Source organism: Astatotilapia calliptera, chromosome 3 (assembly GCF_900246225.1).
Source record: "Astatotilapia calliptera chromosome 3, fAstCal1.2, whole genome shotgun sequence".
Lineage (NCBI taxonomy): Eukaryota > Metazoa > Chordata > Actinopteri > Cichliformes > Cichlidae > Astatotilapia > Astatotilapia calliptera.
Genome location: NC_039304.1, coordinates 43,465,110 through 43,479,308, shown reverse-complemented (window position 1 = coordinate 43,479,308; position 14,199 = coordinate 43,465,110). Strand labels below are relative to the sequence as shown.

The following is a 14,199-nucleotide window of genomic DNA, read 5'->3' as shown; positions in this document are numbered from 1 at the left end:
AGAGCTTAATGTAAATGAGTCCCTTTAGAACTGATATTAACAGTGTGTCTTTGAGTCAGTGGGAAAAACTCTATATTTTCATATTCAAATACTGAGTACAAAGAGCGTGTGTGTGTTAGTACAGATGGTTATTTACTGCACAGCTGTCTGCATGAACACCAGAGAAGAACCAGATGTAAGTTTCAAACCTGCAGGCTCATTTCATGTCTGTGTACAGAGGTGCTGTGTGGACCACATTTGAACTGTTGCTTTTTTCTTCTTGGACAATTTTAAACAGATGATCATTTATTAAGAACAATCATATATTTCTTACAGCAGTGTGTGACAAACTAGATATCTGTGTTTAATATAAAGTGCTGCGTGTCCATCAAACACTGAAGAGCTGCTGGATTCATTGTTTCCTCCAAATGACAGAAAAGTCATTTTCATGTGACAGAGCGACGATGCAGTGGAGTCTGTTTCTGCTTCTGCTGATGGGTGAGTGATCATTTTACCAGGACTCCTGATTGTTTCCACCTGAAATCCTTTAGTTTGATCAGGACTCATTAAACAAATGAACTCTTACTGAGACAATCAAGGATTGACCTGTAAACTGGACAGTTTGATGGGAACATGAGTTTCCTGCTTGTATCAGCAGATATTCAACAGTATTTCTTCTGTTTCAGGTCAGTGTGTCTTCATCACATGTCAGCTGTATGAGTACCACTTTATTAAAGAAGAGATGAGCTGGGATGAAGCACGGGCATACTGCAGAGAGAACTACACAGACCTGGCCAAAGTGTTTGACCTGACAGACATGAGAAGACTTCAAGACTTTGCACAGAATCAAACAGAAGCCTGGATTGGACTGTACAGCAAGCCAGGAGACAACAGGATGTGGCACTGGTCTCTGCCGGGGGTGAGATACACTGAAAATAAGACCTGTTGGGGAGATACAGAGCCAAATGATGGAGCATACCCTGAGAACTGTGTGAGGACAAGCATGGCGTGGATAGATTTCCCATGTACTCACACATTTCAGTTCATCTGCTATAACGGTGAGAATATGTGGACAGTAATATGATAATACAATATTTAATAATGTTATAATGTAGTTTATAATCTGTGTTATATCACATGTTCCTGAAAGAGGCAGTTTTAAGAATGAGACGGATTAGCTGATAAAGATGTTTTTGTGTTTTTCTGTTGACTCGACAGAAACGATGAAAAACAACAAAACCTTTCATTTGACTGAGACGTCTGTGACCTGGACTCAGGCTCAGAGCTACTACAGACAGCATCACACCGACCTGGCCAGTGGACTCAATCAGATATACAGTGAAGAGTTTAAGAAGCTGAAGAACTCTACAGCCTCGTGTATCGGCCTGTTCAGAGACAGCTGGAAGTGGTCAGATGGGAGTAACTTCTCTTTCAGATACTGGGACTCATTTAATGATGGACTAAACAACAGGACATGTGCTACGACTCTGTTAGAGAGATCAGGAAGATGGAGCTCTGCTGGATGTGACCAAAGAAAGCCTTTCTTCTGCTATGATGGTGAGTTTACACAGATTTATCTCAGCTGTTTGTCCAATAGATGAACTGCTGGAGTCACTGAGAGGATTTAGGTCAGTATGTTTCTTCAGCCACTTTTTTTTTTTTTTGGCCTGTCCCGTTTGGCTCTTTTGCATCAGAATTATTGTCTAAAGGCAAAGAAAGATGCCCAACGGATTCACTTTACCAAATTGACCATCCCAGCCTTGCCGTAATGGTCTATTTGATTCACCTTTTATTGTTTATTTTATTTATTTTTTATTTTCACTTGCTAGATATGGGACAGACTTGAATGAGGAAAAGAAAAGGGAGAAAGGAAGAGGGGGAAAAACAGCTGAGAAGAGGGACGGGGATAAAGGGCAAAAAAACAAAAAACAACTAAATAAGCAGACAACAAAAATGCATATATCAATCACCTGGATCACCTGTTGAGAAAGAAAAAAGAAAACAAGCTGAAGAAAATGAGAGCAATACAGTAAACAACATCACGATGATATATGTGAATATGACAGTAAATACTAAATATTAAACATTATTGTGCAGCACATAAGATCAACAGAACACAGTGTGCTTTGAGGTAGGAGCCAGAAAGGGTGTAGTTTGTGGGTGTGATCACCCGTGTGTACACCTGTGAGCATGGACGCGCTTGTTTTTTTTAAAAGGTTCCTTCATGTAATGATCTGCTAGAGGGTGTGGGGGGGCCACAGCCCCGTCCTCCAGGGCATGAAGCAGGTATGGAGGAGATCAAAACTCCAGACATCCAGAGGCCCCCAGAACACAAGAGACCAAGGAAGACCAACAGAGGGGCAGCCGCGCCACTGTCCCAGAAAGAGCTGAGGAGAGTCCCAGATGAGGGTTCACCCAGCAGCCGCGGAGCAGAAGCCAGGGGGGGTTGCAGTGACGCGCCCGTGGGCTCCGCCGGCAGCCAGCTGTGCCTGAGTGACCGAATCCCAGGCCGAGGGGCCGAGGGCACCCAAACCCCCGAAGTGGCCCGAGCGAGCCCCAGGCTCCAGGCCCCGATAAGCGGCCGCCAAGGAGTGAGCCGGTGTGTACCTGGACGCCCATCCCCGGACACAAAGAACCACCAACGCACCGACACCTGAGGGAGTCCGCCACTGGCAGGGGAAGTGGTGGTAGGGGGAGATAGGCCTCCAAACCTTGGAGGACCTGAGATGTCCCCAGAGAGGTGGCGTCTGATACCCAACCTGACATATAGACACAGACATACAGGCACACACATATACAAACATCCATTCCCACCCTCATGCTCTCATATGCACTTACTCCACACTCAACCGACGTGGAGACAGACATAAAGAGACGCTGTACACACAATCACACTCACCAAGCGTACTCTACGAACCAGGTCTAGGTACCCTTGCCCCTGGTGGGGGAAACTGCACCCAGACCCAGGTGGTGTTACCCTTTTCCCTGCAGTGGGGAGAGGCAGACCGCCCTGACTCTGCAGCAGCAGGGAGGCCCCACACTCCAGACCCCAGTCGGACGGCCAACTCCTCCTCCCAGACCCCCCGCTCCAGCAGGCAACAGAGAACGGGGGTGAGAGAAGACTCCAAACCTCCCTCCACCCGCTCATTGTAGTGTTGATGTTGATGTGTGTTCTAAGGTGCATTTAAAACCCAGGAGGGCATGGAGCTACCTGCCAGAGAGCAGCAGGTAAGCGCATAGTCCCTCCTGCTAGCCCTCAATGTCTACGTTTATTTAAAATTGAGAGGTGGGCAACGACGCCAGGGGTGAGGTGTACACCCCGATGGTAACTTGGACTCCGTGTAGCATGCCCACCCCCAAGATCCTATATGTATGTGTAATGAGGGTGTGAGTAATGTGAATGTCTAAGTTGTGGGATAAAATTGAGGCAGAGGCAGCCAGAAGGGGACAGAGGGGGGGGGGGGAGCCTCCTCTGCACCCTGGTGACATACCTTTACCCCAAGGCCCTGCATGTGCAGGTGGTTGTGGTGGAGCGGGAAGAGGGAGGCAGCTGGAGATGGGGAGGGAAGGAAGGGAGGGGCAAGTGACCCCTCCCTGGGGCCAGCTGTATGGGGGTCGAGCCCCCATACACCCACCCGCCCACAACCCCAGCAACATACCAACCAGGACCCAAGCCCCCGAGGCCCAGCCAGGGCCCCAGCCCAGAGACGGAGCGCCCCCAGATCCTCACGCCTGTCCCGGACCCACCCAGGGGCAGCCAGACTACCAGGTCAGTAACCCACGTCCATCAGCACAGACCCTCCCCTAGCCCCGCTGCACGCAGCCACAAGGAAACCGTCACCTAAGAGTCAACAGAGCCCTTAATAGGCCATGACCGCTACCCCGGGTTGAGCCCCCCAAGGAAGATGCTCCTAGGGAACCCCCTGATGCCCTAAGCCTGTCCCTACCCCCACACCAATCACAACAGCAAAGGTGGGACCAAACTATGACTCCCCACCCCCACTAGGTGATGGAGCTGATCAAAGGAGCCCAGAGCAATTGATCTGATGTGGTGGCAGAGGCTGTATCAAGACTAATGTAATCTAATAGATAATTTCTATATTGGTTAGAATTAAGATTATTTTTATTTTTCCAGTTCATGAGGACTGTTTTCTTGGCTATGCATAGGGCAGTGAAAACCATATGGGCGATATTCTTTTCTGAAGTGACATTATCTAAGCTGCCCAGTAAACACACTAAGGGGGAAGTTGGAATGTTACATTTCAGACACTTTGATAAGTCTTCACATATCTCGCGCCAAAACTTCTGAACTGGTGGACAGAACCAAAGAGCGTGGATATAATTGTCCAGTGAATTGGTTTGGCAGTGTGAGCAGTTGTTGGAGGATGTAAAGCCCATGTTGAACATCCGATGACCTGTATAGTGCACTCTATGTAATATTTTGTATTGAATTAATTGAAGACTGGGATTTCTAATTAGATGAAAGGTTTTTAAGCAAATCTGAGACCAGAAGTTTAGGTCTAAGTTAACTGATAAATCCGCTTCCCATTTTGCAATAGGAAGTGATATTGATTCATCTGTTTTAGAAAGCATTCTGTATATTTTGGATAGTAATTTGGGGGTTTTAAGAGTAAGAAATTGAACCACACTTGGTGGTGTTTGTAGTTCAACTTGACCCGGTTTAAATTTCTTTTTTACTATGGATTTAATTTGTTGATATTCTAAAAATCTTTTCTTGTTGATCCCATATTGTGTAACTAGTCCGTCAAATGAAATAAATTCTGTTCCTGATATATGTTCTAAATATTTGATTCCTTTGCCACTCCAATCTGAAAAGTTTATCATATTATTGTTTTATAATATGTCAGGGTTGTTCCAGATAGGTGTACGTTTGCATGGGATTAATGAAGACGCCGTCAATTTTAGAAACTCCCACCATGCTGTCAGAGAAGAGCTGATGTTGATGCTTTTAAAGCATTCATGTCGTTGGATGTTTGAGCTGATAAATGGCAGATCTGAAATCTCTAGATTATTGCAAAGTGCTTGTTCTACATCTAGCCAAGGTTCATCTAAGAGGGTGTGTTTTAGCCATCCTGAGATAAACTGAAGCCTGTTGGCTAAGAAGTAGTGCTGAAAGTTAGGCAGTTCTAGTCCTCCTTTATCCTTGGTCTTTTGTAGTGTTTTTAAGCTTATACGTGGGGGTTTATTTTTCCAAAGGAATTTGGACATACATGAATCTAGAGATCTGAACCAATCTTGTGGCGGTTTAGTTGGGATCATTGAGAATAAATAATTTATTTTTGGTAAGACCATCATTTTTATAGCGGCAACCCTTCCCATGAGTGATATGGGTAGACATTTCCATCTAGCCAGATCATCTTCTACTTTCTTCAAAAGTGGGATATGGTTTAATTTAATTAGATCTGCAAGCTTGGGAGAAACATTAATACCTAAATATTTTATATTTCCTGATTGCAGTGGTGTAGAAGAGGAATTATGGAAGGAGCAATTAATCGGTAGGACTGTAGATTTTGACCAGTTAATTGAGTAATCTTATATTCTTGCAAAAGAGTTTATCAATTCAATCACCCCAGAGATATTGGTTTGTGAATTTTGGAGAAAGAGTAACACATCATCCGCATAAAGGCTGATTTTATGTTCCGCGTTCTTGCATTTTATGCCTTTAATTACTGAATTCTGTCTAATTGCTGCTGCTAGTGGTTCAATAAAAATTGCAAACAGTGAAGGGGAGAGTGGGCATCCCTGCCTGGTGCCCCTCAAGAGACAGAAGCTGGAGGATGTCTGGTCATTTGTTCTAACACAAGCTGTTGGGGAATTATATAATATTTTTAACCAGTTAATGAAAGAGTTTCCAAAACCAAATTTGTGTAAAGTTGCAAATAGAAATTTCCAGTTAACTCTGTCAAATGCTTTTTCTGCGTCTAAAGAGAATATTGTAGTTTCTAGGTTTTTACTGTATGAGCAGTCTATCAAATTAAGTAATCTACGTGTATTTGTTGATGAGTGCCTACCTTTTATAAAACCAGTTTGGTCAGGATGAATTAAGAGGGGGGTTATTTTCTCCAGTCTCTTTGAGAGAGCTTTGCAGATTATTTTAAGGTCTACATTTATAAGGGATATTGGACGATAGCTTGAGGGATATACAGGGTCTTTGCCTGGTTTTAGCAGGAGACTAATGTTTGCAGAATTCATATTTGATGGAAGTCTGCCCTTTTCTTTAATTTCCAACAACGTTCTGTAGAAAACTGGTGCTAGAATCGACCAGAATTCTTTGTAGAATTCTGCAGGAAAGCTGTCTGGACCTGGAGCCTTATTATTGGGGCGATCGTGGCTCAAGAGTTGGGAGTTCGCCTTGTAATCAGAAGGTTGCCGGTTCAAGCCCCGGCTTGGACAGTCTTGGTTGTTGTGTCCTTGGGCAAGACACTTCACCCGTTGCCTACTGGCGGTGGTCAGAGGGCCCGGTGGCGCCAGCCTCGCCTCTGTCAGTGCGCCCCAGGGTGGCTATGGCTACAATGTAGCTTGCCATCACCAGTGTGTGAATGGGTGGATGACTTGATATGTGAAGCGCTTCGGGGTCCTTAGGGACTAGTAAAGCGCTATATAAATACAGGCCATTTACCATTTATTGGGCATACTTATCAGAGCTTCCTGGAGTTCACCTGGTGTCAGTGGTGAATCCAGTGCCATTGCTTGAGTGTCTAATAATTTTGGAAGAGTTATGTTGTCCAAAAACTGATCAATTTCCTTTTTAGACGGGTTTATTTGTGGTGAATACAACGTTTTATAGAAGTCTTCATCTTTTTTTTTTTTTTTCATGTTTAAGTAGTGATGTATTTATTAAATCTCCAGTTTTTACTTGGCGTAGTATTATTCTTGTGCATTAGTGTTAAAGATACAGGACCATGATCGCTGACAGCTATAGGATGAATCTCAGTGTCTGAAATGTCGTTCAGCAGTGAGCTGCTGACCAAAAAATAATCCAGACGAGAGTAGGAGTGATGGACATGTGAGAAAAAAGTATATTCCTTACTGGTGGGGTGAAGGGAGCGCCATGCATCGCAAAGACCAAAGTCGCTCATATACTGTTTGATTATATTTGTGGACTGCCAGTTGCCCTGAGTTCCTGCTGTATTGAGCCTATCCATGTCTTCATTTAGTCCAAGGTTGAGGTCGACTCCAAGAACAAGTGTGCCATCTAAGTGTTCAGAGAGTGCACTGAAAAAACCGTGAAAGAATGAGGGATCATCAACATTTGGACCATATACACTTGCAATACATAGCTTTTTATCAAGTATAGATAGTTTAATGATTAAGAATCTGCCCTCTGGATCTATAACTGTATCAGGTACTGTGAAATTAATTTTTTTTTATGTATTAGAATTGCTACTCCTCTTTGTCTAGAATTCTAACAAGCTGAGAACACATTGGGAAACTCAGGTGTTTTAAGTTCATTCGAACCTCTAAGAGGTCTGTGGGTCTCTTGTAAAAGGACAACATCTGCCTGTAGTTTTTTGAGTTGATTAAATATTTTTAACCTCTTTTCTCTGGAGCCAGCTCCATTTATATTCCATGTAATGAACCTCAGTGCACCCATAGATGTTTGTGTGTAACTAGGGGTGTATGCTGTGTGCGTCGCTTAGACAGGTGGAGAGAATACGTCACTTGTTCATAAATAAGGAGAAGGAGAGAGAGAAAATGTGTGGCGAGATGCTCCCTGAGTCTGACTTTGTGTATGCATAGTTACTAATATGAGTAGGCTTGGCTTAAGTGTGTGTATCCTATACGCCTGGGTGCGCTGTCTGACTGAAGTAAATGTGCTGCCGTTGAGTGCATGGTGCGTATGTGTCGAAATAAAGGATGTTGTTTGTGGATGAGTGTGGAAGCAGGTGATCGAAGCAGTGAAAGAAATAAAGAAAGAAACCAAGGACAGGGGTGAGCAGCATAAAAACAAGAGGGAGGAAAGAGAGAAAAAAAAACAAGAAGGAAAAAAACAAACAAACAAAAAAATGAAACATTCCAATCAAACCACTGATGGGGAGTGACGGTGTTAATTCTGCTATCATATCACACTTAAGATGCGATTTGATACCGGTAAGTTATACAGATGTTAATTTTAAGTTAATGCAAGTTAGTGTGAGTGGATAGGGAAAGGGTGTAGTGGATTCTTATCTGTTGTGAAGTTAATACAGCCACGGAGTGATGTTGGGGTCGCGGTGGAGCTGTCCGTCCATGTACAGCCGGTCCACAGCGATGACAGCACGGGAGCCCTTCTGGATGAAGCCGCGTCGGATTGGGAAGAGGACCCTGCGTCGTTCCAGGATCTCTTTGGGGAACTGGTCGTTCACGCTGAAGTCCGTTCCTTTTAATTCCCTGCCGCGGCTTTTCACATGTTGCTTTTGTTTGAAGTGGCCGAATTTGGCCACAATAGGACGTGGTCTCCCGGCCGTAGCCCGAATGGCGATGTACCCTATCGAAGACGATGTTCTTCACCGTGTCCTTCGGCAGCTTTCATTTCATTTCATTTTCATTTATTTATTTATTTCACACTTGGTACAACAATTCAAACAAACCAACCACACTTTCTATCAATAAAGCACTACAACCATGTGTGAAAAGGAGCAGGAAGAAGAAAATATTCTTATTAAACCCCGCCCCCTATCTACAATCCAATTTATATTACAAGTGGGCACCAAAAATCAGGGAACAAACTAACATTAACATTTATCTCCGGTCCTAACCCAAACTAAACAATAAATTTACAATCAGAATATACCACTCCACATAGTAACAAGGAGAAAAATAAAATTAAAATAAATAAAACAAAAATTATAATGGATCCTTTTTCAATGAACTCCAATTTCATTCACATTCTTCATATTGCGTTATCGTTTTAAGCATGTAACGCTTTTTAAAACAATGTAAACTTATACAATTCTTTAAATTATAATGAAGTGAGTTCCACAGTCGTATACCCCTAACCGCTGGACTCATTAATCTTTGTTGTCCTAGCTAACTGATGCTTAAAATAAAATTTCCTTTTGCTATCTTCTCCCCCTGAACACAATAAAAATACTGTCATGGTCCTGGGTCGTGCGACCCAGTGTTTTGTGTTTAGTCTATTTTGATGTTTATTGTTTGTTTAGGTTCATTAAGTTATTCCAGCTCATTTGTAATTATATTACCCTTGTATTAAGCCTCCCTTGCCCTTCATGTGTTTATGTGTGTGTGTCTTGTGTTGTCAAGTTCATGCTGTCGCTTCTGTCATCTTCTCCTGTACTCCGTCTCCCTGGTTCGTGCGTCTACCTGTCATGAGTCATGTCTGCGTGGTTATGTTTAGTTCATGTCATGTCTAATCTCCATGTTTCCTGTTTTACTTTGTAAGTCTGTATTCAATGTCAGTGTATTCAGTTTCACTTCTCCTGTCCTGTCGTTAGGTTCATGTGTTTCAGCTGTGCTCCCATGTGTGGCCACTTCCCCTGATCATTATCTCGGCAATACCTCTGAAAGATTGAAGATTGTATGTGGCGTTCCTCAAGGTTCTATTTTGGGATCTAAACTTTTAAATTTATATATTAATGATATCTGTGACATATCAAAAAGGTTAAATTCTATTTTATTTACAGATGACACAAATTTGTATTGCTCTGGAGAGAATTTGAAAGATTTGGTTGAAATTATGACTTCTGAGATGTTAAGATTAAAAAAATGGTTTGATGTAAATAAATTATCTTTGAATCTGACAAAAACGAAATTCATGATATTTGGCAATCGTGTAAAGGAAGATGAAGTCATTATGTCCATTGATGGAGAATTGATTGATAGAGTTACTGAATTTCGTTTTTTGAGTGTAATAGTAGATGAAAATTTATTAGACTAAAAAACAATGCACATTTTATATTTTTCATTGTTTTTCTCATATTTTAGTTACTGTATTGAAGTCTGGGGGAATACATATGAGAATACTATAAAACCTCTAAACTTATTACAGAAGAAAGTGATACGAATGATTCAGAATGTTAAATATAGAGAACATACAAATAAATTATTTATAAAATTGAAATTATTGAAATTAGGAGATTTAGTGAAATTACGGACACTATTAATTATGTTTAAGGCTAAAAATAATATTTTGCCCTTTAACCTCTCACACCATAATTATACACTTTAGAAATCAAAATAGAATGTTGTAACATATCAAAAGCTTTTTTTTAAATCAACAAATACCCCCACTGTATATTTATTATTATTGGTTGCAGATGAAATATCGTCAATGAAAGTCAACAATGCTAATGCCGTTGATCTATTTTTACGAAATCCAAATTGATTTTCATTTATTAGTTGATATTTTTCAATAAAACTATCAAGTCTTTGCGCAAAAAGTTTTTCGAGCACTTTTGAAAACTGTGACAAAAGAGACACTGGCCTATAGTTGTTAAAACTATGCTTATCTCCTGATTTATATAAGGGTATCACTTTTGCCACTTTCATTCGATCAGGAAATACTCCTGATTGCAACGAAAGATTAAAAATATAGCAAAGAGGAATACTTATACAATCTAAAGTCTTTTTAATTACAACCATGTCTGTACCATCACAGTCAGTAGATTTTTTATTTTTAAAGTTTTCTACAATTGCTACTATTTCTTTTATGGTAGTATCAGCTAAGAATATAGAATTAACCACTCTACTTTCTGCTTTCCAGGCTTCGTCATTTTTTCTAATTAAATTTGCTAAAGTGGGTCCAACATTTGCAAAAAGGAATTGAATTCGTTTACTACTTCAGTCTTGTCATCGACAACTTGATTATTCTTAATGAAATAATTAGGGCGATCTAAGGGTGTGTTCTTGTTACCCAATACCTCCTTAAAAATATTCCAAATGCCCTTAATATTATTCTTGTTTTCCTGAAAAAGTTTATTATAGTAGTCTTTCTTGGCTTTCCTCAATATTAATACCAACTTATTTTTATAAACTTTGTATTTCATTTCCGCATTCTTAGTTCTCTGTGTTATATAATCCCTATATAAATTTTTTTTCTTTTTACACGCATTTGCAAGACCCTTAGTTATCCAAGGTTTCATATTCATATTCTTTTTCTTATACTTAAATGATATCAATGGACAATGTTTATCATACAAGGCCAAATATGTATTTAAAAATGCTCCGTGTGCAACGTCGACCTCATTAACATAAACCTCCTTCCAGTCCACTTCCATGAGATCTTGTCTAAACTCTTTAATTGCCTCGTTATTTCTTAACCTTCTATGACTCACAAAACTAACCTCTTCCTTTCTTTTCACATTTAAATCAAAAGTAAAAAAGACTGGTAGATGATCGCTTATATCATTTATGATGAGGCCACTCATAATATTACTCTCCAAACTATTAATGAAAATATGATCAATTAGTGTTTCTGATTTATCTGTTATTCTACTCGGCTTTATAATTAAAGGATAAAATCCCTTACCAAGTAATAATTCAAAAGAATCTGACGCAGCCTTATCATTTGCCTCTTTACAAAGATCAATATTGTAATCACCACACAAACATACAGTCTCTTTTCCCTTAGCCTTACTCAATAAGTCTTCTACTGCCACTGTAAATAACTCAATCTGTGACCCCGGTTTCCTATATATACACGTTACAATTACTTCTTCTTTCTATGTCCAACTCCACTGTCACAGACTCCATTACATCGTCTATAGCCACAGACATATATTCAACTTTTTTACATTTCAAATCACAATTAACAAAAAGTGCCGTCCCTCCTGCCTTCTTCTTAGTTCTGTTTACAAAGTATAAATCGTACCCTTCCATACAGAAACCCCCTCTTCTCATCTAACCATGTTTCAGACGGAGCAATTATTTGAAACCTGCCTCTCAAACTATACAGAAAATCTTTAATCGAAGCAAAACTTCTATAAAGACTTCTGCAATTAATATGAATTAATGAAAATGTATTAACTATTTCAACTGTATCCCTGAATTGCTCCTCTGTATAATATTCACATGTGACATTAATTGTATTAAGCACATTCCTTTCAGGGTCAATACCTACTTAAATATCATATGATTTATTATCTGAGTCGTCGAGCATTATGCATAATTATTCTAAAACTATTAACCTCAAAAAGAGAAAGGGATCCTTAGCAATCGCACATTCATTTATCGACATATTTTAAAGTCCGTTGATCTTGTTTTCTTCCATGTCCAATTTACAATTTCCTTTTGTCCTTTTCCACCCGAAGTAGCATCTGTTCTTGTAAAGGATGACCTAATTGTTTTTAGGCTCATAGCCATGATTGACTATCTTCAGGTGGGTTTTGATGAAGCTTTTTACCGTGGTCTCCGCGTCCTCTCCAGCGGCTTCTGGAATACCAGAAAATACCAGATTATCACGCATGCTCTGAGCTTGTAGATCAATAACTGTTTCTTTTCTTTTCTCTATTGAGCTGGGTAACATTTTCTGTGAGACATTTCACCGACTCCCTTAGCGTGGCATTTTCAGCAGCAAGCGTTTCCACCTGCTGCTGGCTGAACTGAGGGATTCTCGCAAGCATTTAAATTCCCGGTGAAGAATCTCCACCAAGGACAGCCTTGCATTGAAACTGGACATCATTGGTCGATTGACTCCAGCATGTCAACAATATATTTGCCGGCTGGCGATGTTGTGGGGAATCTGCCGGACGAAGTCTTTTCGACGACGGCGTCTCAGGTTTGGCCGGGGAAGCTGCACACTGGGCCTTCTTCATCACGAGATCCTGGAAGCACTGATCGATGTAATCTTGGAGAGTCTCTAAACTCTCCCCGTTGTTCTCCAGGGTGTTGGAGATGATTTAGACAAATGTTGTTAGTTATAAGACAATTCATAAGTGTATTTGGTAATACTGAAGCTTAAAGGAATTTGTTCAAATCTAAACTACCATTCGCTTTAATTTTCTGCCAAAATCTCCGGCGTCTGACGTCAGTTACAACATGAGTCGCTTACCTTGTCCGTCACTTACCTCCTTACGATGAAGGAGAAGGAACCGCAGCCACTTATTTCTGCATGTATGTTGAACTTCTGTCACAGGTGAAGATGTTTAGCTGATGGTTGGAACAGAGATTTCTCTGTAGAGCTGCTGATTCGTCTGAAGAATCACTGAAATGTTTTCTTTTGTTCTTCCAGTGAAACTGGACCAAACATCCAGAGACTTGAAGTCCAGAGTTAACTGATTTCATGTTGTCTCTGATTTTATGGCAGATAAACTGATTCTGATCAGGGAAAACCAAACCTGGGAGGAAGCCTTGAATTACTGCAGACAGACACATCATGACCTGGTTTCAATCAGCAACCCTCATCAGCAGCGATGGGTCCAGGAAAGAGCCAAAAACGCCTCGACTCCTTTCGTGTGGCTGGGACTGCAGTATGGCTGTGCTGCACGTTTGTGGCTTTGGGTCACTGATTATGTAGTGTGCTATGAGAGGTGGGCTTCAGGGGGAAGGACTGAAGCCTGTGGCATGTCTGCAGCCATGACCACAGGAGGGCAGCACGAGTGGGTCAGTCAGAGGAGAAATGAGACATTTAATTTTATTTGTATAAAACACTAAAGTTTAAACCTAAAGTCACTTCTTAGCTGCACATGTAGGTTTTCTGGGGTGAACTCTGTGTTTGTGCTCAGTGTTTACAGTCTCTGGGTTTGAAAATGACCAACAGATTTTTACCTGCAGCTTAGACATTTGCAGAGAGCAGTCTGTGTTTCATGTCCTCTCCTTTACCAGAGTCAGGAGCATCTTGGTTTCTTCCTTCATTGTTGCTGGATTGGTTCATTATTAAACTGTAGCAGGATGTTTGTTGTATTTAGTTCAGATAAGGTGAAGGTTTTAATGTTTCTGCTTCATGTGCTGTAAATCTTTGTATCGCACCATTGTATCCTCAGCTTGAATTACAAAGCCTGTCACTAAAAGCAGGTAAAACCATGTTTGTGTCATGACTCCATATGAGCTCTATAATCTGATCATGTGTTCATGAAGACAAATAAACCTTCATTTAACCAAGTCTGTCACTGTTACAGCTTTCACAGGAACAAATACAAACAGCGCCACCTAAAGGTAAAACCAGGAAACTAACATGTAGCTCCATGACATTTCCACAAATGAAGATATGCAATGAAATGAGGACTGTGTGAACCAATCAGTGATCAGAGCTGCCGCCAGTTA

General features: G+C 40.9%; 1 protein-coding gene across 2 annotated transcripts; it reads left to right on the top strand.

Annotated features, from left to right (window-relative positions):
• Window positions 1-54: 54 nt before the first annotated feature.
• LOC113009895 (putative C-type lectin domain family 20 member A) lies at window positions 55-14,164 on the top strand. Of its 2 annotated transcripts, XM_026148499.1 has the most exons (5): window positions 55-175; window positions 316-477; window positions 666-1,037; window positions 1,198-1,536; window positions 13,244-14,164. In XM_026148499.1, exons 2-5 carry the CDS (start codon window positions 408-410, stop codon window positions 13,588-13,590), a joined length of 1,128 nt encoding a protein of 375 aa, XP_026004284.1. In that variant the 5' UTR covers window positions 55-175; window positions 316-407; the 3' UTR covers window positions 13,591-14,164. The 2 variants fall into 2 exon arrangements, with proteins under 2 accessions (XP_026004284.1, XP_026004295.1); XM_026148510.1 differs by lacking the exon at window positions 55-175 and having other exon boundaries at window positions 309-477.
• Window positions 14,165-14,199: the final 35 nt, after the last annotated feature.